The 14,188-nt window shown below is 45.5% G+C and overlaps 1 protein-coding gene across 1 annotated transcript in view; it reads right to left on the bottom strand.

The window, feature by feature from the left end:
* Positions 1-13,364, bottom strand: part of Kcnq3 (potassium voltage-gated channel subfamily Q member 3) — a 284,191-nt gene extending 270,827 nt beyond the window's left edge. Inside the window, exon 1 of the mRNA XM_021183338.2 lies at positions 12,976-13,364. Within this exon, the coding sequence (XP_021038997.1) occupies positions 12,976-13,364 (389 nt within the window). The remainder of the gene's footprint in view (positions 1-12,975) is intronic.
* Between the last annotated feature and the right edge of the window lie 824 nt (positions 13,365-14,188).

Genomic DNA, 14,188 nt, shown 5'->3' with positions numbered 1-14,188 from the left:
TCAGAAGCACTCTTCTTGCTTCTGTGGGTTCTTTGCCTCTAGGAGAAATAGAGTGCAGATCACATAGAGTGCCTTCCTTCCAAAGAGTAGCTATAGAAAGAAATGCATTAAGAAATGGAATGTCACTCCCAGCAGTGGGGGAAGTTTCACACCATGTAACTTAGGTGAACACAGTGCTACGAGACAAAGAACACCGAGGAGACAGGTACTAGTGAGGACCATAAATCAGGACCCGCTATAGTCTTTGGCAGAGACAGTTATAAGGAGACATGGCCAGCTTCATGATGTTGGATCTGGCCTAAAGGAGGAGTATAAAAACACAGCATAGAGAACTCCCATGTAACGTGCACTCAGATGTCCTTATTGCTGACAACTTAGATTAGAAGCATATTGTTATAGTTGAGTGATATTAACATTAATGCAGTTATTATCTAGCATCTAAATTTTACTCAAGGAACCAAGTTTTTCAAGTGACCTTCTATTTCCCCCAGTATCCTAACCAGAGGAAGAAGCTCTTGGCTCTCTATGACTTTCTCTGCCTTTCCTTGTTAAGGCGACAGTAACAGTTTTGTGAGCATGGGTAATGTCTGTCTCTGTTAGGGTTTTTGTAGCCACCATCCCTTCTGAGGTTAAACTGAGGTTGTGGGCTTTGGGAAGAAAAGTCTGAGCACACTGCCATTTTTGTTCCATCATGTCAAGGATGAGTTGGCCGGATACAACTTGACTAACCACAGGGGAAGCTGTCCTGGGCCATGTGGCTGGGAGTGACCCTCAGACATTCCATTTCTTAATGCATTTCTTTCTATAGCTACTCTTTGGAAGGAAGGCACTCTATGTGATCTGCACTCTACTTCTCCTAGAGGCAAAAAACCCACAGAAGTAAGAAGAGTGCTTCTGAGAAGACCGGCCTCTCCCACCTCTGTCCACCTGCTTGATTTCTTATGACAGCATACACCTGTGGACATTTGCTCTGATCCTGTGGTCATGTTCGCATGTTAGTAAGGATTCATAAGTCTTTACCTATCCTGTGGTTAGACTCCAATATGACCTCCTTTCATTTCTCAAATTGTTCCTGCTTTGACCATGGGAGCTCTTTTTCTCTTGGCTAGTGTTCCTCTGGCAGATTACCAACAGTGTGGGATTTTTTTTTTTAAAGAGCACTCTCTGGCAATGCAGGATGTCTGAGGTTAGTCTCACATACGTCCTGTCTGTGTCTTATAATCAGACAGTTGTTCAAGAATCAATCGCCTTCTCTTACACACCAGTATTAGTCATCCAGATTTGGATGCTACAAATCCTCTTTCCAAGGGTTTGATAAGTCAGGCCTCCTCAAAGCACAAGGAAATGTATCTAGCCCATGTGTACAAATGGACTAGAAATTTAGATACAGTCAACTGTAGTAATATTAAACTTAAAGCAAGCTCATCTCCATGCTATGTATATCTTCAACTCTAAGCCATTGCAACATAGATATAATAGACTCCTCTTGCTTTTCTAGAAACTTTCTCCAACAGTGTGAAAGGGGGACCAGGCTGCACCATTACAGTCTTTCACTTTAACTGCAACTCTTGGTGCAAGACAGTTCTATGGACTTAGAAAAAAAGCAGGAAGCCAAATTCCTACACTGCAGCTCTCTATATAAATTCCTACACTGCAGCTCTCTATATAAGCACTTCATCACCAGAAAAATCATCCGTAGTTCATCCATTCAACTTCCTTCTTTGCCATCTCCTTCCTGGAAATCACTAGTCTTTTTTATGATATCCATAGCTTATAGTTTATTTTAAAAATGCCATATGATTGAAACAGTACAGAATGCCACCATTCCAGACTATCCTTTGTCACTTATCAATACACAATGCATTTAAGGCTCATCTCCAGCATCACAGCTGATTTATTATTTCTACTTCTGAATAGCAATTCGTGGTGCTGATTAAACAAAATCCTAGATACAGTGTTTTTGTTAATTGTGAATAGAACTACTATAAACATTTTCAGGAAAGATGTGGTGTGGATATAAAACTTCAAATGAGGAAACACCCAGGAGAGTAACTACTGTGGTGAATTTACCTTCTCTCTGGAGGAAACTCTCTTCTAGGGTGTCTACTGGTTTTTATTTGCACAAGCAAGAATTTAATATTCCCATTGCTCTACATCTTTGCCCACATTTGCATTTGTCCTTGTGGTTCTTAGCCACACCCATTTTAATCTCTCACTGCTGCTTTAATTTACAATCCCCTAATGAAGGCATATCAGACATCATTTTATATGTATGTCTGCTACCCATGGTAAGGAGGAGTCTGGCTTATGTATTTTGTCTGTTTTAAATATATGTCTATTATTGCAGTCTTTAAAGGGTTTGGGGTTTGTTGCTGCTTTTGCTATGCCTTTAAGCCCACACCAGATTTGTGTTTCAAATACTTCTCCCAACAAAACGTTTTTTACTGTTGAATTTATGTGATCCTGGTTTTGTCTGAGACAATCAATGATTAGGTATGTGTTTTGTAAATACTTCTACCACTATTAACTTGTCTTTTAATTCTCTTCCCCCATTAACTTCCACAACTATTCCTTTACTGCTGAGTATAGTGGAAAACCCTATTGGTTGCTTCTAATAGCAGCAGGCTAGTTTTGACTAAACTAGCATTGACTGTGGAGATACACTAACACCCACTGGACTCCACATATAAATGGTGACATCTATGGAGGTATTTTTCAACTATAAAGCAGGTAGCAACACCAGAAGGCAGTGGGTGAGAGTGTTAGGAGAGGAGCTGGGAGAGGGGCCAAGATGGAAGCTCAGAACCTCTGACCCCAGGACTGCCCCTGCATTCAAAATGTCTGAGGCTAATTCTTGAGAAAGACAGGTAATATTTTCTGGCCCTTGCTGTCCTTCTTGATAAAACAGGAGCCATTCATACATGTCTGAATGTTTGACATACTGTCAAAGGGATCAAATGTCAGCGTTTTAAATGGTTAACCTAACAACCAGGGTAGAGGTGATAATTTTTTTAAAAGCAGGGAGTCCTGTTATGGTTATTACCTGGAAACTAAGTTTAATTTCCCTCCCTCATCTCCACATATCTTCCCATCCATGCCCACACATACATCATGTATGAATAGACATGCCTAGCTCAAATCATACACTTTGAGTATCTGGAGAAGACATAAGACATGACCTTAAGCCATCATCAGATTTTTACTATGTAAAATAGCTGTGATTAGGAAGATATTATTTGGTATTAACTGAGATCCTATTATGTTCCAGGCTCTGTGTTTATCCAGAAGAGCCTGTTCCTGCCGAAGACTAAGGCACATGGAGAAAATGCATAAAACACAATGGTGAATACAGAAGAAAAAGAGCGAGCATCAACAAAGCACTTGGAATAGGAAGAACAGTCCTTGGAAGCAGAATAGAAAAGCATTTAGAGGGAGAAAGAGCCTAGAAGCAAAATCTAGAAGGTCATTACTCCAGTCAAGTCAAACTGACCCACAATCCTGGCAGTCAAACCAAAAATGCAACCAAATATTTCACACAGGCACACGCACACACGCACACACACATGCACGCACCACAGGCACATGCACATGCACACACAAAATGTTTTGTTTTCTTTTTAACTCAAGGAAAAATCTGTATTTCTATGAGAATCAGTGAGAGTGTGTGTATACACATTCCACTGTGTGTGTGTGTGTGTGTGTGTGTGTGTGTACACATGCGTGCGCGTACCCATGTGTAAGTTTGAGAGTCTCTTGTTCACCACTGCATATGGCAGGCTAGCTCTGGAATTTCAGACATGTGCTTCCACCATCTGGCTTTACATGGGCTGGAAGTATCCTAACTTGGTCTCTCATGTTGGCACTGCAAGTGATGTAGCCACTGAGCCCTCTCCTCAGCCCCAAATGCAATTCTTTTTAATGAGATAGAATCACTGTCATTCATTCGGGGAAAATTGCCCCTTAATCAGCCAAGTGATGCTAGCTCCTCGTAGACACTTCCTTAAGGCACAGCATGCAGTGGGCACGTCTGTAAGTTAATATATATGGGTGTAGGCTCCGTTAGAAAAGCTCCTTCCTCCAAGCCTGATGGCTTGAGTTCAAGCATCAGGACTCACAAGATGCTAGAAGAGAACTGACTCTTGCAAGTTGCTCTCTGGCCCCCACATGAATACTTGTGTGTGTTTGTGTGTGTGTGTGTGTGTGTGTGTGTGTATGTGTGTGTACAGATGCACATACAAAGGAAATGAACAGAACGCACTCACTCATTCCTGGGTCACCCGAAAGTTGTATGCTTAGGGCCAGTGGTTCTTTCAAGCCCCTCTGCTGCCATAGCAGAAGTGAGGCAAAGGTAGAATTACTTACTCGGCTCTCTCTCCTTCTCAGGGCAGATCCCTTCCTTCACCTCAATGGTGGGAAATTCACGTCTGTAGAGTCTAACAGAAATGTATCCTACCAGGGAAATAAGCCTTGAAGTAGACACAATTTTCACTTCACCAGTGCTTTTATTTGGGAAAATCATTCTATCTTTTTAGATTCTGGCACGAATGGGGAAATGGTGGCCATTCATTGAACACTTAACCTACTACATCCACACAAGGCTTTGGACTTCATGAGCCCACAGTGTGTAGGGAAAGAATCTGTTTTGGGCTTTGTAGCTTGTTCAGTGACATTTGGCTAAAACATAGAATAGCCAGGATTCAAAGCCAATAGCTCTGTCACTGGCTCTGTACATCCCTTGAGACTGGCATTGTGTTTGTGTATGCAGTGAGACGGAGGATGTGGTGAGCGGTGAACTGCATTAGGCTCTGAGAGGTGAAAAATCCAAGGTTTCTAGCATGCAAGGTATAAACATCTAAAACCTGGATCTTCGATCTCTTTGAACCGTTCAACCAGTTTTCACCAGGCTTTAAGTATAAAATGCCAGGTGGTTCTCTCACATCAGTTTTAATCTCCTTCTATTCCTGAGGCTAAGCCAGACTCTGGTTGGAAATACACAAACTCATCACGGTCAGTTATAGCTTACCAACTAAGTCAGAAGTGAGCACTGAGTGGACAGTTAAGCTAGTTACAGATCTGAAGGGCAAACTCAAAGGCTTATGATTTTCCTATGAATTTCCTTCCCAGCTGAACAAGGTGTTCTTGGTACTGAAAAAAGAATTCAAGGGGGAAAAAATAATGTTGCCTTTAGCAGCTCCAAAGTATGAAGTAGACTATGGTTATCTCAGCACCAGAGTGTAGGCAAAGGGAGGAAGTATCATACCCCCAGCTCACACCCAGCCCCTTAGCTCACACTCAGGAGCCTGTTACCTTTGCAACACAGGTGTACAAACACAACCTAGAGCCACTAATGTGTTTCATGTTATAAATTAATATAATTCTCAAAAGGTATATCACAAATCGGCTCATAACCACAGCTGTCTGTGCTTGTTTGAGAGTCATTTCTGTTTTGTCTAATGAAAAGTAGCCATCACAGAACCCAGCAAGGCGATCATTTCTTACCCTAGAGAAAGCAGGCACGAGTCAGGCTTCAGGGTGATTTTTGCGAACTACTTACTGTGGCCTAAGGGAAGAACTTTGAGAGGCTGGCTGCCCAAAGATACCTGGCAGCAAAGCCACAGATTTGAAGATACTTTTAATTCAGACACTTTTTTCCTCCTGAATGATGATCCTAAATGAAAAATTCATGATGTCAAAAAAACACCACAGAACAAGCACGGCCACTCAGGACTCCAAACTTCCTTTGCTCAAGAACCACTGAGAAATCAGCCCTATCAGGACGTCAGAGTCACAAGAAGACTGAACCAAGCACAGAGCAGCCCATTATGTACTGTCTAGCATGTGAGACATCTGAGACCAGCTCTAGCATCTGTCTGCAACAAATGTCACAGATATCTGCCGTGCATTGCTGACCAAAGGAGTTCTCAGACTTCTACTTCAGCCCTAAACTGGATGAGTCCTGCTGGGATGATGCACACAGCCTTCCAAGTTAACAAAAGATGGAGCCTCAGTAACCCCAGGGTACCACGCTTGGTGGTATACACCTTTAGTCAGTTCCCAACTTCCTATCTGATTCTGCCACCTTTCCTCAGTTTTACCCTTTGTATTTGTCAGACTTTGAGCAACAGGACAAAGCCCAACAGCATTCAAAAGAAGGAAACATTGTGGCTTCAGAGGTTTCAGCCCAAAGTCATCTGGGACTTCAGGGAGGGGTAAGTCAAGACTGAGGAGCTGGTGTCAAGCCAGGAGCAGAGAGAGACAAGAGGAGACACCAAGGCAGATCACATCATTGAAAGTCTCACCCCTGGTGACCTGCTTCCTTCAGCAAAACTCCTAAAGTTTCAACACCTCTCAAAAGAGCTTCACTAGCTGGCAACCAAGCCTTCAGTGCATGAGCCTATTGGACACACTTCATATTTAAACCCTCATACTCTTTTATCAGATCACCCTCAGATTTGCTTCCTAAATTACACCTTCCTGATATGGGATGTAAGTCTGAGACTTAGGAGGTAAAGGGTGGACTGATGGAAGAAGAGTCTCTGTTTATTTCTCAAGCCCAGAAACACTGTGTACAAAGACAGACATTGTGTGACGGCCTGTCCCATCATTGTTTCTGGAAAGGAAGTAGTTGGAAGGGAAATATCTAAAAGGAATTCACAAAGGAGGAAGTAAGAGCGGGCAACTAGCTCAAGCAATCGCTAACACTTAAGCTTCCTCCAAGCTGTCATCAAATAGCATAGTTCTGAACACCCACAAAGGGAAACTCAGTGAGACCAGAGAGTACTTAATAGGACTCTCATAGAGTCCTGGGTTAGTGGAGGCGAAAAGAGAGGGTATCAGTTGTGGGCTGCCAAACAGGAAGAATGGTCGTCTTCCAGACTGGGTCTTCTGAAGTCTCCTACATGATTCCAGTCACTCAGCCTGCAGCTGCCTTACTTATTCATGTATAAATCAGGGCAAGAATGGCCCAGCTTGCTCTTGACAGAACATATTCAGTGCAAATAGTCTTTCTGAGGAACAATGGAAGACCTCATCACATAGGACTGCACTTTGGGTGGGATTTGAGGTTTCTCACAAGACAGCTGCAAAGCCAGAGGAAAGAGACTGTAGTAAGAATCTCTTCCCACTGTGGCCACTGTGTAGAGGAGCAGCAGGGAAGGACAGTCATAAAGATCTGCATTCTAGGTTGCTGCTGTTTTGCTGTGATAAAACATTGACCCAAAGCTACTTGTGGAGGAAAATATTCATTTCATCTTACTTCTTATGGTCCATCATTGAGGGAAGTCAGGTCTGTCTTTGTTTGTTTGTTGATTTACCTGGCATCTCCAAGAGGAAAAGCATCTGTAATGGATCTATATAGAAGGAAATAAAGTGCAAGGTGGGGGCTGTGGTTGAGAAAGGGACTAGAAATGCATATTTTGATAGTCCTAAGTGGTTTCCCATTGAAACAGAACTCAGGATTCTAAGCCTTGTTGGAAAAGATTTCACCCCAGATATGCAAGAAGACAACAGAAACAAATGAACTTAAACCCTGGTGAGAAATTGACATAGAAGTCCTTGCCTTGCCAGCTCCTTTGGCACAGCTCTGGCTCCAGAGAACCAAATCTAGGCATCTGTGAGGAGGTGCCTACTCTTGGTGTCATGGTGACTAAATCAGTAAGCAGGGTGCCCTGACATTAAGCAGATGGTGGCACAGCCCAGGATGTAACAGCATCAACTACAAAAAGATGAAACGAAGATTTGGTGTTACTAATATCCCAGTTAGCTACTTTAAAATGTGGTTATGTTCTTAATGAATTTCCAAAGATTTAATCTAACTCTTGAAGGAGGAGGAAGAAAGGCAAGAGGCACAAGGCCTGAGGTCTTGAGCAGAAGGAAGCCAACACCAGAGCCTATATGTAGGATGCTCTGTAAGTATAAGGACTAGTATATTATCCACAGATTGCATCAAGAATCAACCATGTTCTTGGGTTATCAGGCAATTTGTTATTTGAAGAAAACATTACAAAGTCTTCTAATACTTCTGTGACTGAATGAGATGTCTCAGCCCACAAGGCAACAAATTCATAATGGTTTGAAGGTCTGGTGTTGAAACTTCATGGCCCATGTAATAGTATCAAGAGGTAAAACCTTTAAGAGATGATGATGTCATAAAAGCTCCTTCCCTTGTCAGTAAAACTCACACCCTCATAAAAGAATCTTCACATGATTGTCCCGTCCACCTTCCACCTTCTGAGGCCCTAGTGTTCTTCCCACAATGGACATAATCTTCAAGACATCATCTTGGAAGCAGAGACCAAATCTTCACCTAGCTAAGACACTGCCATCCTCTAGAATTCTTAGAAGGATGCTCTTTTATTTATATACTGTCCAACCTATGATGTTCCAAGTCTCTGTCTCCAGAGAGGAAAACTCACAACTCATTTCCATCCAGGTGTGGCTTAAGCAGCCCTGAAATAAGCAAGCAAGTACAGCAAGTTGTAGAACCTTTTGCATCACATATCAGCCATCAGAGGACAAAATCTGATGCTGAAAATGGTGCCATGGTCCACACAGAGGACCGTGCAAGAATCTAAGAAAAGACAGTCTATCATTTTATCTAGCCAAGATTCTCAGCTTGGCTTCAACTGAGGAAGATGCCTCTAAGCAGTGCATATTTGGAAATCAACAAATGTGACAAACTAGATGGGGGAAAGTCCACAAGGTCTCAACCCTAGACAAGAACTACAGGCTACTGAGTGGAGCTGGAGAGGTAGTTCCCCAGGGAAGATTCCACCAGTTAGTTAACCAGTGTCAAATGGTCATTCTTGAAGACATACAAACAAGTACCACTATATAGACTAGACAGGTTATATTTAGCAATACATATGTATATACAAATACATATGTGCATGTAATAACTATTGATTAACAAGCAGGTCATGGATTTGAAGGAGAGTAGGAAGGGGCCTATGGGAGAGTTTGGAAACAAGAAATGGAAAGAAGAAACATTGTGATTAAAATAGAATCTTAAAAATAAACAAAAACAAAATACTATTGGCTATTGAAACTATTACCTTACCTACCCCTTCAAACAACTCAGGAAGCTTGAAAAATGACCTGACAGAGGAGCAAAGATCAAGGCAAGGAGATCAGACAGTAAAGAGAAGAATGAAGTGAGATTGTCGTGGAGCAGATTGGATGTGGATTTCATGGGGGCAGGGGGGAGAAAAGGTGGTAGATTATACATGACCAGGAGGAGACACAAAACAGGAAGTATTTGTCAAATCTCTTTATTTTCATATGTAGGTATTTTCCATCAACCCCTGGGTAAACTCTTCAGACTAAGGTCAGCAGCCAGGTCTTTTCTGTTCCCGGTGCTGGAAAAAAGGCTCTAAGCAACCAGCCTTGCCTGCCAGATGCTTGGAGCCAGCCTCCCTTAGAAAACAGCAGCAGGTGTTTTTCCAGATCCTTTCCCTTTGTTTTGTTAACAGGTGGCAAGGGACAATACCCAGCTGGCTGCAAAGACATGGCCAGGGCAACAGGATGCCTTCCCAGTGCCAAGCTAGCACCAATGCCAAGATGAAGACAGCATCTCTCTCCCAACAGGCTCAGGACAATGATAGTATCAGGTATGTGTGACTTCTAAGTAGATCCTGATTCAGTATCAACTGACTGCCGAGTACCTAATGTACACCTAATGTGTCATGATGGCTCATTTAAGCATGAAGACCATTCTTCAATGTGGCAGGCCCACCATCCTCAGCTTCCGGGTCGTTCCTACTTAGTGCCTGCAAAACCATATATGCAAACTCAGAACCCAGCATGTTTCCTGTAATATCAAAGTTTGCCTTAGCCAAAGACAGGGCCTCAGTGATCTTTTCTTGAAGCCAATCAAGAGCTCCACCTCGTCCATCCCCCCACCCCACCCCCAAAGTCCAACACTTCCAAGGAAGATTCTCCTCTTAAAACCCTGTGGTGCTGACTCCAGCTGCTTACTGCTGTCGCTGTTGTAACAGTAAAGCTGTTACAGAAAAGTCTTGATTAACTAAGAATCCTGAGAGAATTCTGCTATGTATCCACACAGCAAACACTTACTAAGTACCTATCATGGGTTCTATGGTCTTCCAGGGATTGAGAATGAAAAGAAAACAGAAAAAAAAATCAGAAAAAAAAAGAGAGAGAGAAATACATCCCACTTTCACTCTCAAGAAGCTTTTGGGTTCATGGGGCAGAGAAGCAAGCACATCAGCTCAAAGCAGCACACATAATTCTATGCCTGGAGAAGACATAGGGGTCAACTTGAGCCTAACCAGATTGAAGTGTGAGAAAAGGTGCCTAGTGAAGGTGAATAGCTAGGAGCAGGGGATGGGCCTTTGAGGCATAGGAAGCAAGATGGGAGAAATGATTTATTTTCACTTTTATATTTAGGACAGAAAGGAGAGAAAGTAACCTCACTTGACAGGCCTGGTTAATTTACAAAAGAAAGAGAGTGTACTAAACTATGAGCTCATGGTCAACCGAATTTCTTGGTCTCCTCCTGCCATTAGCCACGGCCCAGCACAGGATAATGGGCACTTCACAGTCTGAATTTTAAAATTCTGCAAAATCCAGAATCGTCAATGAAACTGTGTTCCCTTGTCTGGGCTCCTCCTGAGCTTGAGGAAGGATGTAAAATGAGGCCACTAGGTAAGCTTACCTGAGTATTAAGGAACCCAAACCCAGCCCAAGCTTTCCTATAAAGCATATCTTTAATCTGAAGCCACAAAACCTAGCCCCAGCCCACTTCCCATTTTCCTAACAGTGGCTCCTAGGTTCTGATCGGATCCTGGTTTGATTTCCTACTTGAGCTAGAAAAACTGATTATCAAGAGCCTTGCATTATCAATGGGCAATGGTGACCCAGCAATGCTTAGCAAAACGCCCCAAGGGTCAGAAATGGAATCTGAGTACAGCCAGAAAACCAGATGTGTTTAAAACCATTATCCCTGCAATGCTGGACAACTGTCTTTATCTCTTGCAGCGGTCAAATTTTCATCCATGAAGCATAAGTTACAGGCATTACCTCATTGTGGTCACGTGAGAATCAAGCACAATGTGTATTTATCTGACAATTCTAATGGTCTTGAGTTTTCTGAGGTCTTCTCTGGGAAACTCTGGCTATAGATTTGGCACTTACAAGCTGGTTTCTAAGATATGAACAAGCATACAGTAAAATAACATTGTAGCTGATTCTATAATAGTCTTTATCTATTCTCTCTGCAGACTGGGCAAGGCAAGGCTTCAGATTCCAGCTAGAAAAGGTGGGAGGAGAAGAAAGAGGGAATCTCAAGCTTCAATTAAACACTAGGTTCCAAGGCCATTGAATACACACTGAACACAACTTTATGCTAAGGGACATAGGACCTGCTCTCAGATAATTTGTTCAACCTTTTAAAACTACATATACCCTAGCATTTATTTCATTTCAATTTGAACATGGTTCTAGAAACCAAAGAATGAATGCCAGCTAAACCTCATTTCACTATGAAAGAACAACACATGTTAAGCTTTGGGTCAGACGCTTTCTGAAAATACAGAGGAATCAAAGGCTTGACCAACCAAAATCCAAGTCCCTGGCAAGGTACGTCATCCTTATTCTTGCTGCATCCTGAGTTTTCAGGGATGCATTCTCGCAAGGCTTTTGTAACCTGGAAGCAACCTGTTGCACAAAACTGCGATCCTGTGTGGACGCCCCACCTGGTGGCCAAACCAGGAAAAGCTCTTCCAACCTCAAAAGACAGGCAGGTACTTAAAAAAAAAAACAAAAACAGAAGACATTCCCTGACTTCTTCCCTCTTTGTCAGTTAAGGGTCAACTGGAGGGAAACTAATTGCCTTAAATTGGAAGGGTCAAGGTCATAGTCTACTTCCTACCCAAACCATGACAGCCATACAGCTTCCTAAGCCAAAGCCAGGAAGCAGCTGGTATCAAGAAGTGCCTTGTCACACACATCCAAGGTGTTGTGGCGCTCAGGATTACAGTCCTGGGTGAGGACTCCCTCTGATAGTATGTACCCTCTCTTCCTTCTTAAACACGGGTGTGTATTTTGCATCCCAGGAGTCGGTACATCTGAGTTCCATTTTCCTTCCGGCCTAGGATTTACTATCTGGGCTAGCATAGAGATTATTTCTAGAGGAGTCCCAGGGGACAAACTTCTCTTTTCCAATGCCCTGGTAAGCCAAACCAATAGATGGGCAACAGTTGTACCTACAGAGATAGTAGAACCTAAACTATGGGATGTTGCACCTAAATCATACGGATGTTCCAGCATCAAATAGCTTCACCTCACCTATGGCTCAGCTAAACCCTTTGGACTAAGCTTGGAAATCCCGCCCCCTTTCTATTCTCCTATTCATTTTACTAAAAGAACACAAAGAGCTGCATTTTGGTCTGTCTAAGCCTCCAGTTAAAGCAAAACCCATTACTCTTTTACTTCAGCATCCATCCCAAGGAAGGGAAGCACACACATGGAACACGCATGTACACAGGCACTATGCCTATGGGCAGTGTGCACCGCTACTATCCACAACTCTGGGATATATCATCTAAATTGAGTGGTGATTGCAAGCTATCCACCCCAAGAAGAACCGGTGCTTCTGAAAGGACCGTTTTTGTCCCACTCAACTGCTTCATTAGAAATATCATCTATTTCTTTTAAGCTTCCATGACAATATCCCAGAACATACAATAAATGCGCAGTTGCGCGCACTCGCCAGTTCAAATCTCCAAGTCAGCTTGAAAGACACGTTTGGTGCATTTAAGCCTGCTGTCCCAGGCACCAGGAGCACTCTGTCACACCGCAGAGAACCACTGGCTAAGGCCAGACTGGTGTCCCTCCATCCCCAACCCAAACCAGAAAGCGCTTCTGAGTGGTCAAAGACACAACACTATGCCAGCTCTGGCCCGAACCCTAAGGTGCACGGCCGCCAAGGGGCGCCCCGAGTGGCCAGGTACTCACACAAGCGCGTGGTAGAGCAGCGCCCAGCCCCGCGGTCTCTCCAGGGCGTCATAGATCAAAGTTTGGATGCGCCTGTACTTGGCGTTGTTCCTCTTGACTGGGCGGCTCAGGGGGGTCTTTGCCAGGAGCCCGATGCCCTGCGGGGTCCTCCTCTGCCCCTCTTCGCGGCCACCGCCCTCCAGCAGCAGGGTCCCGTCTTTGTCGGCTCCGGCCCCTAGTGCCAAGGTGACTTGCTCCACGTCTCCTGGCGCCAGCCCCACTTTCCGCTCCTCGTCGCCGGCCACCGCCGAGTCCCCTCCAGCGGGGTTAGCGGCCCCGCCGCCTCCGCCGCCCCCTTCGCCGCCGCCCCCGCCGGCCGCCCCCGCCGCCCTGCGAGCTTTGAGACCCATCTGCCTCGCCCCCACCGGGCACTTCGCCTTCTCCGCTGCTGCTCCGGGAAGTAGAAGCACTTGGGGTACGTGGACGAGGCGGCGGCGGCGGCTGCAAGCCCGGGAACTCCAATGCCATGATCCGCGCGCCCCTCCCCGCCCACCCACCCCCCAAAAGCAGGCAAAGGCGGGCCTCCCGGGGGCCAGGGGAGGTCGGGTGGGGAGTCAAGGGGTCACATCCCGAGCGGGTCCTCTGTGGGACCCGGAGGGGCGCGGGAAGCCGGGGTCCACGGGGAGCCCGGTGAGGGCGCGCGAGGCTGGCGCGGTGGCGCTAGGGCGCGCGACGGCGGGAGCCTGGCACCGAAGCTCCAGGGAGGCGGCGGCGACGGCGGCACCCGGGCCGGCGAGCCCGAGACAGCATCGCAGTTTATTTACAAGCCCTGTGCCAGCCGTCCTCCCGCCCGCCCGCCCGCCTGGCACACGCGCCGCCGCCTCCTCCCTCCTCTCCTCTCCCGCCCGCGCCCAGCCCGCTGCTCTAGCCCTAGCCCCGCTGCAGCGGCAGTAGCAGCAGCAGAAGCAGGCGCGCCCGGGCGGAGCGCTCACCACCCGCAGCGCTCTCTGCTTCCCTCCCTCCTTCGCAGGGGTGGGGCTCCATCGTCCCGCCCCTTGGTTGCAGGAGGCCCAGGCGGGGCCCCGCCTCTCCCCGCCGCCCCCCTACCCAAGACAGCCTTGAGGTCCAGCATCACCAGGGCTGTGAGGCCTCTACTACTGCTTCTGCTGGGTCATGAATCCTGAGGCGGTGAAGCGGGAGCTCCCCAGACCCCGTGGGCGTTGGGGTTTCCCCT

The sequence above is a fragment of the Mus caroli genome, unplaced genomic scaffold, assembly GCF_978045245.1.
Source record: "Mus caroli unplaced genomic scaffold, Mus_caroli_1 scaffold_16, whole genome shotgun sequence".
Lineage (NCBI taxonomy): Eukaryota > Metazoa > Chordata > Mammalia > Rodentia > Muridae > Mus > Mus caroli.
Note: the sequence above shows the minus strand (reverse complement) of the source record. Positions and strands in the feature narration are given on the sequence as shown.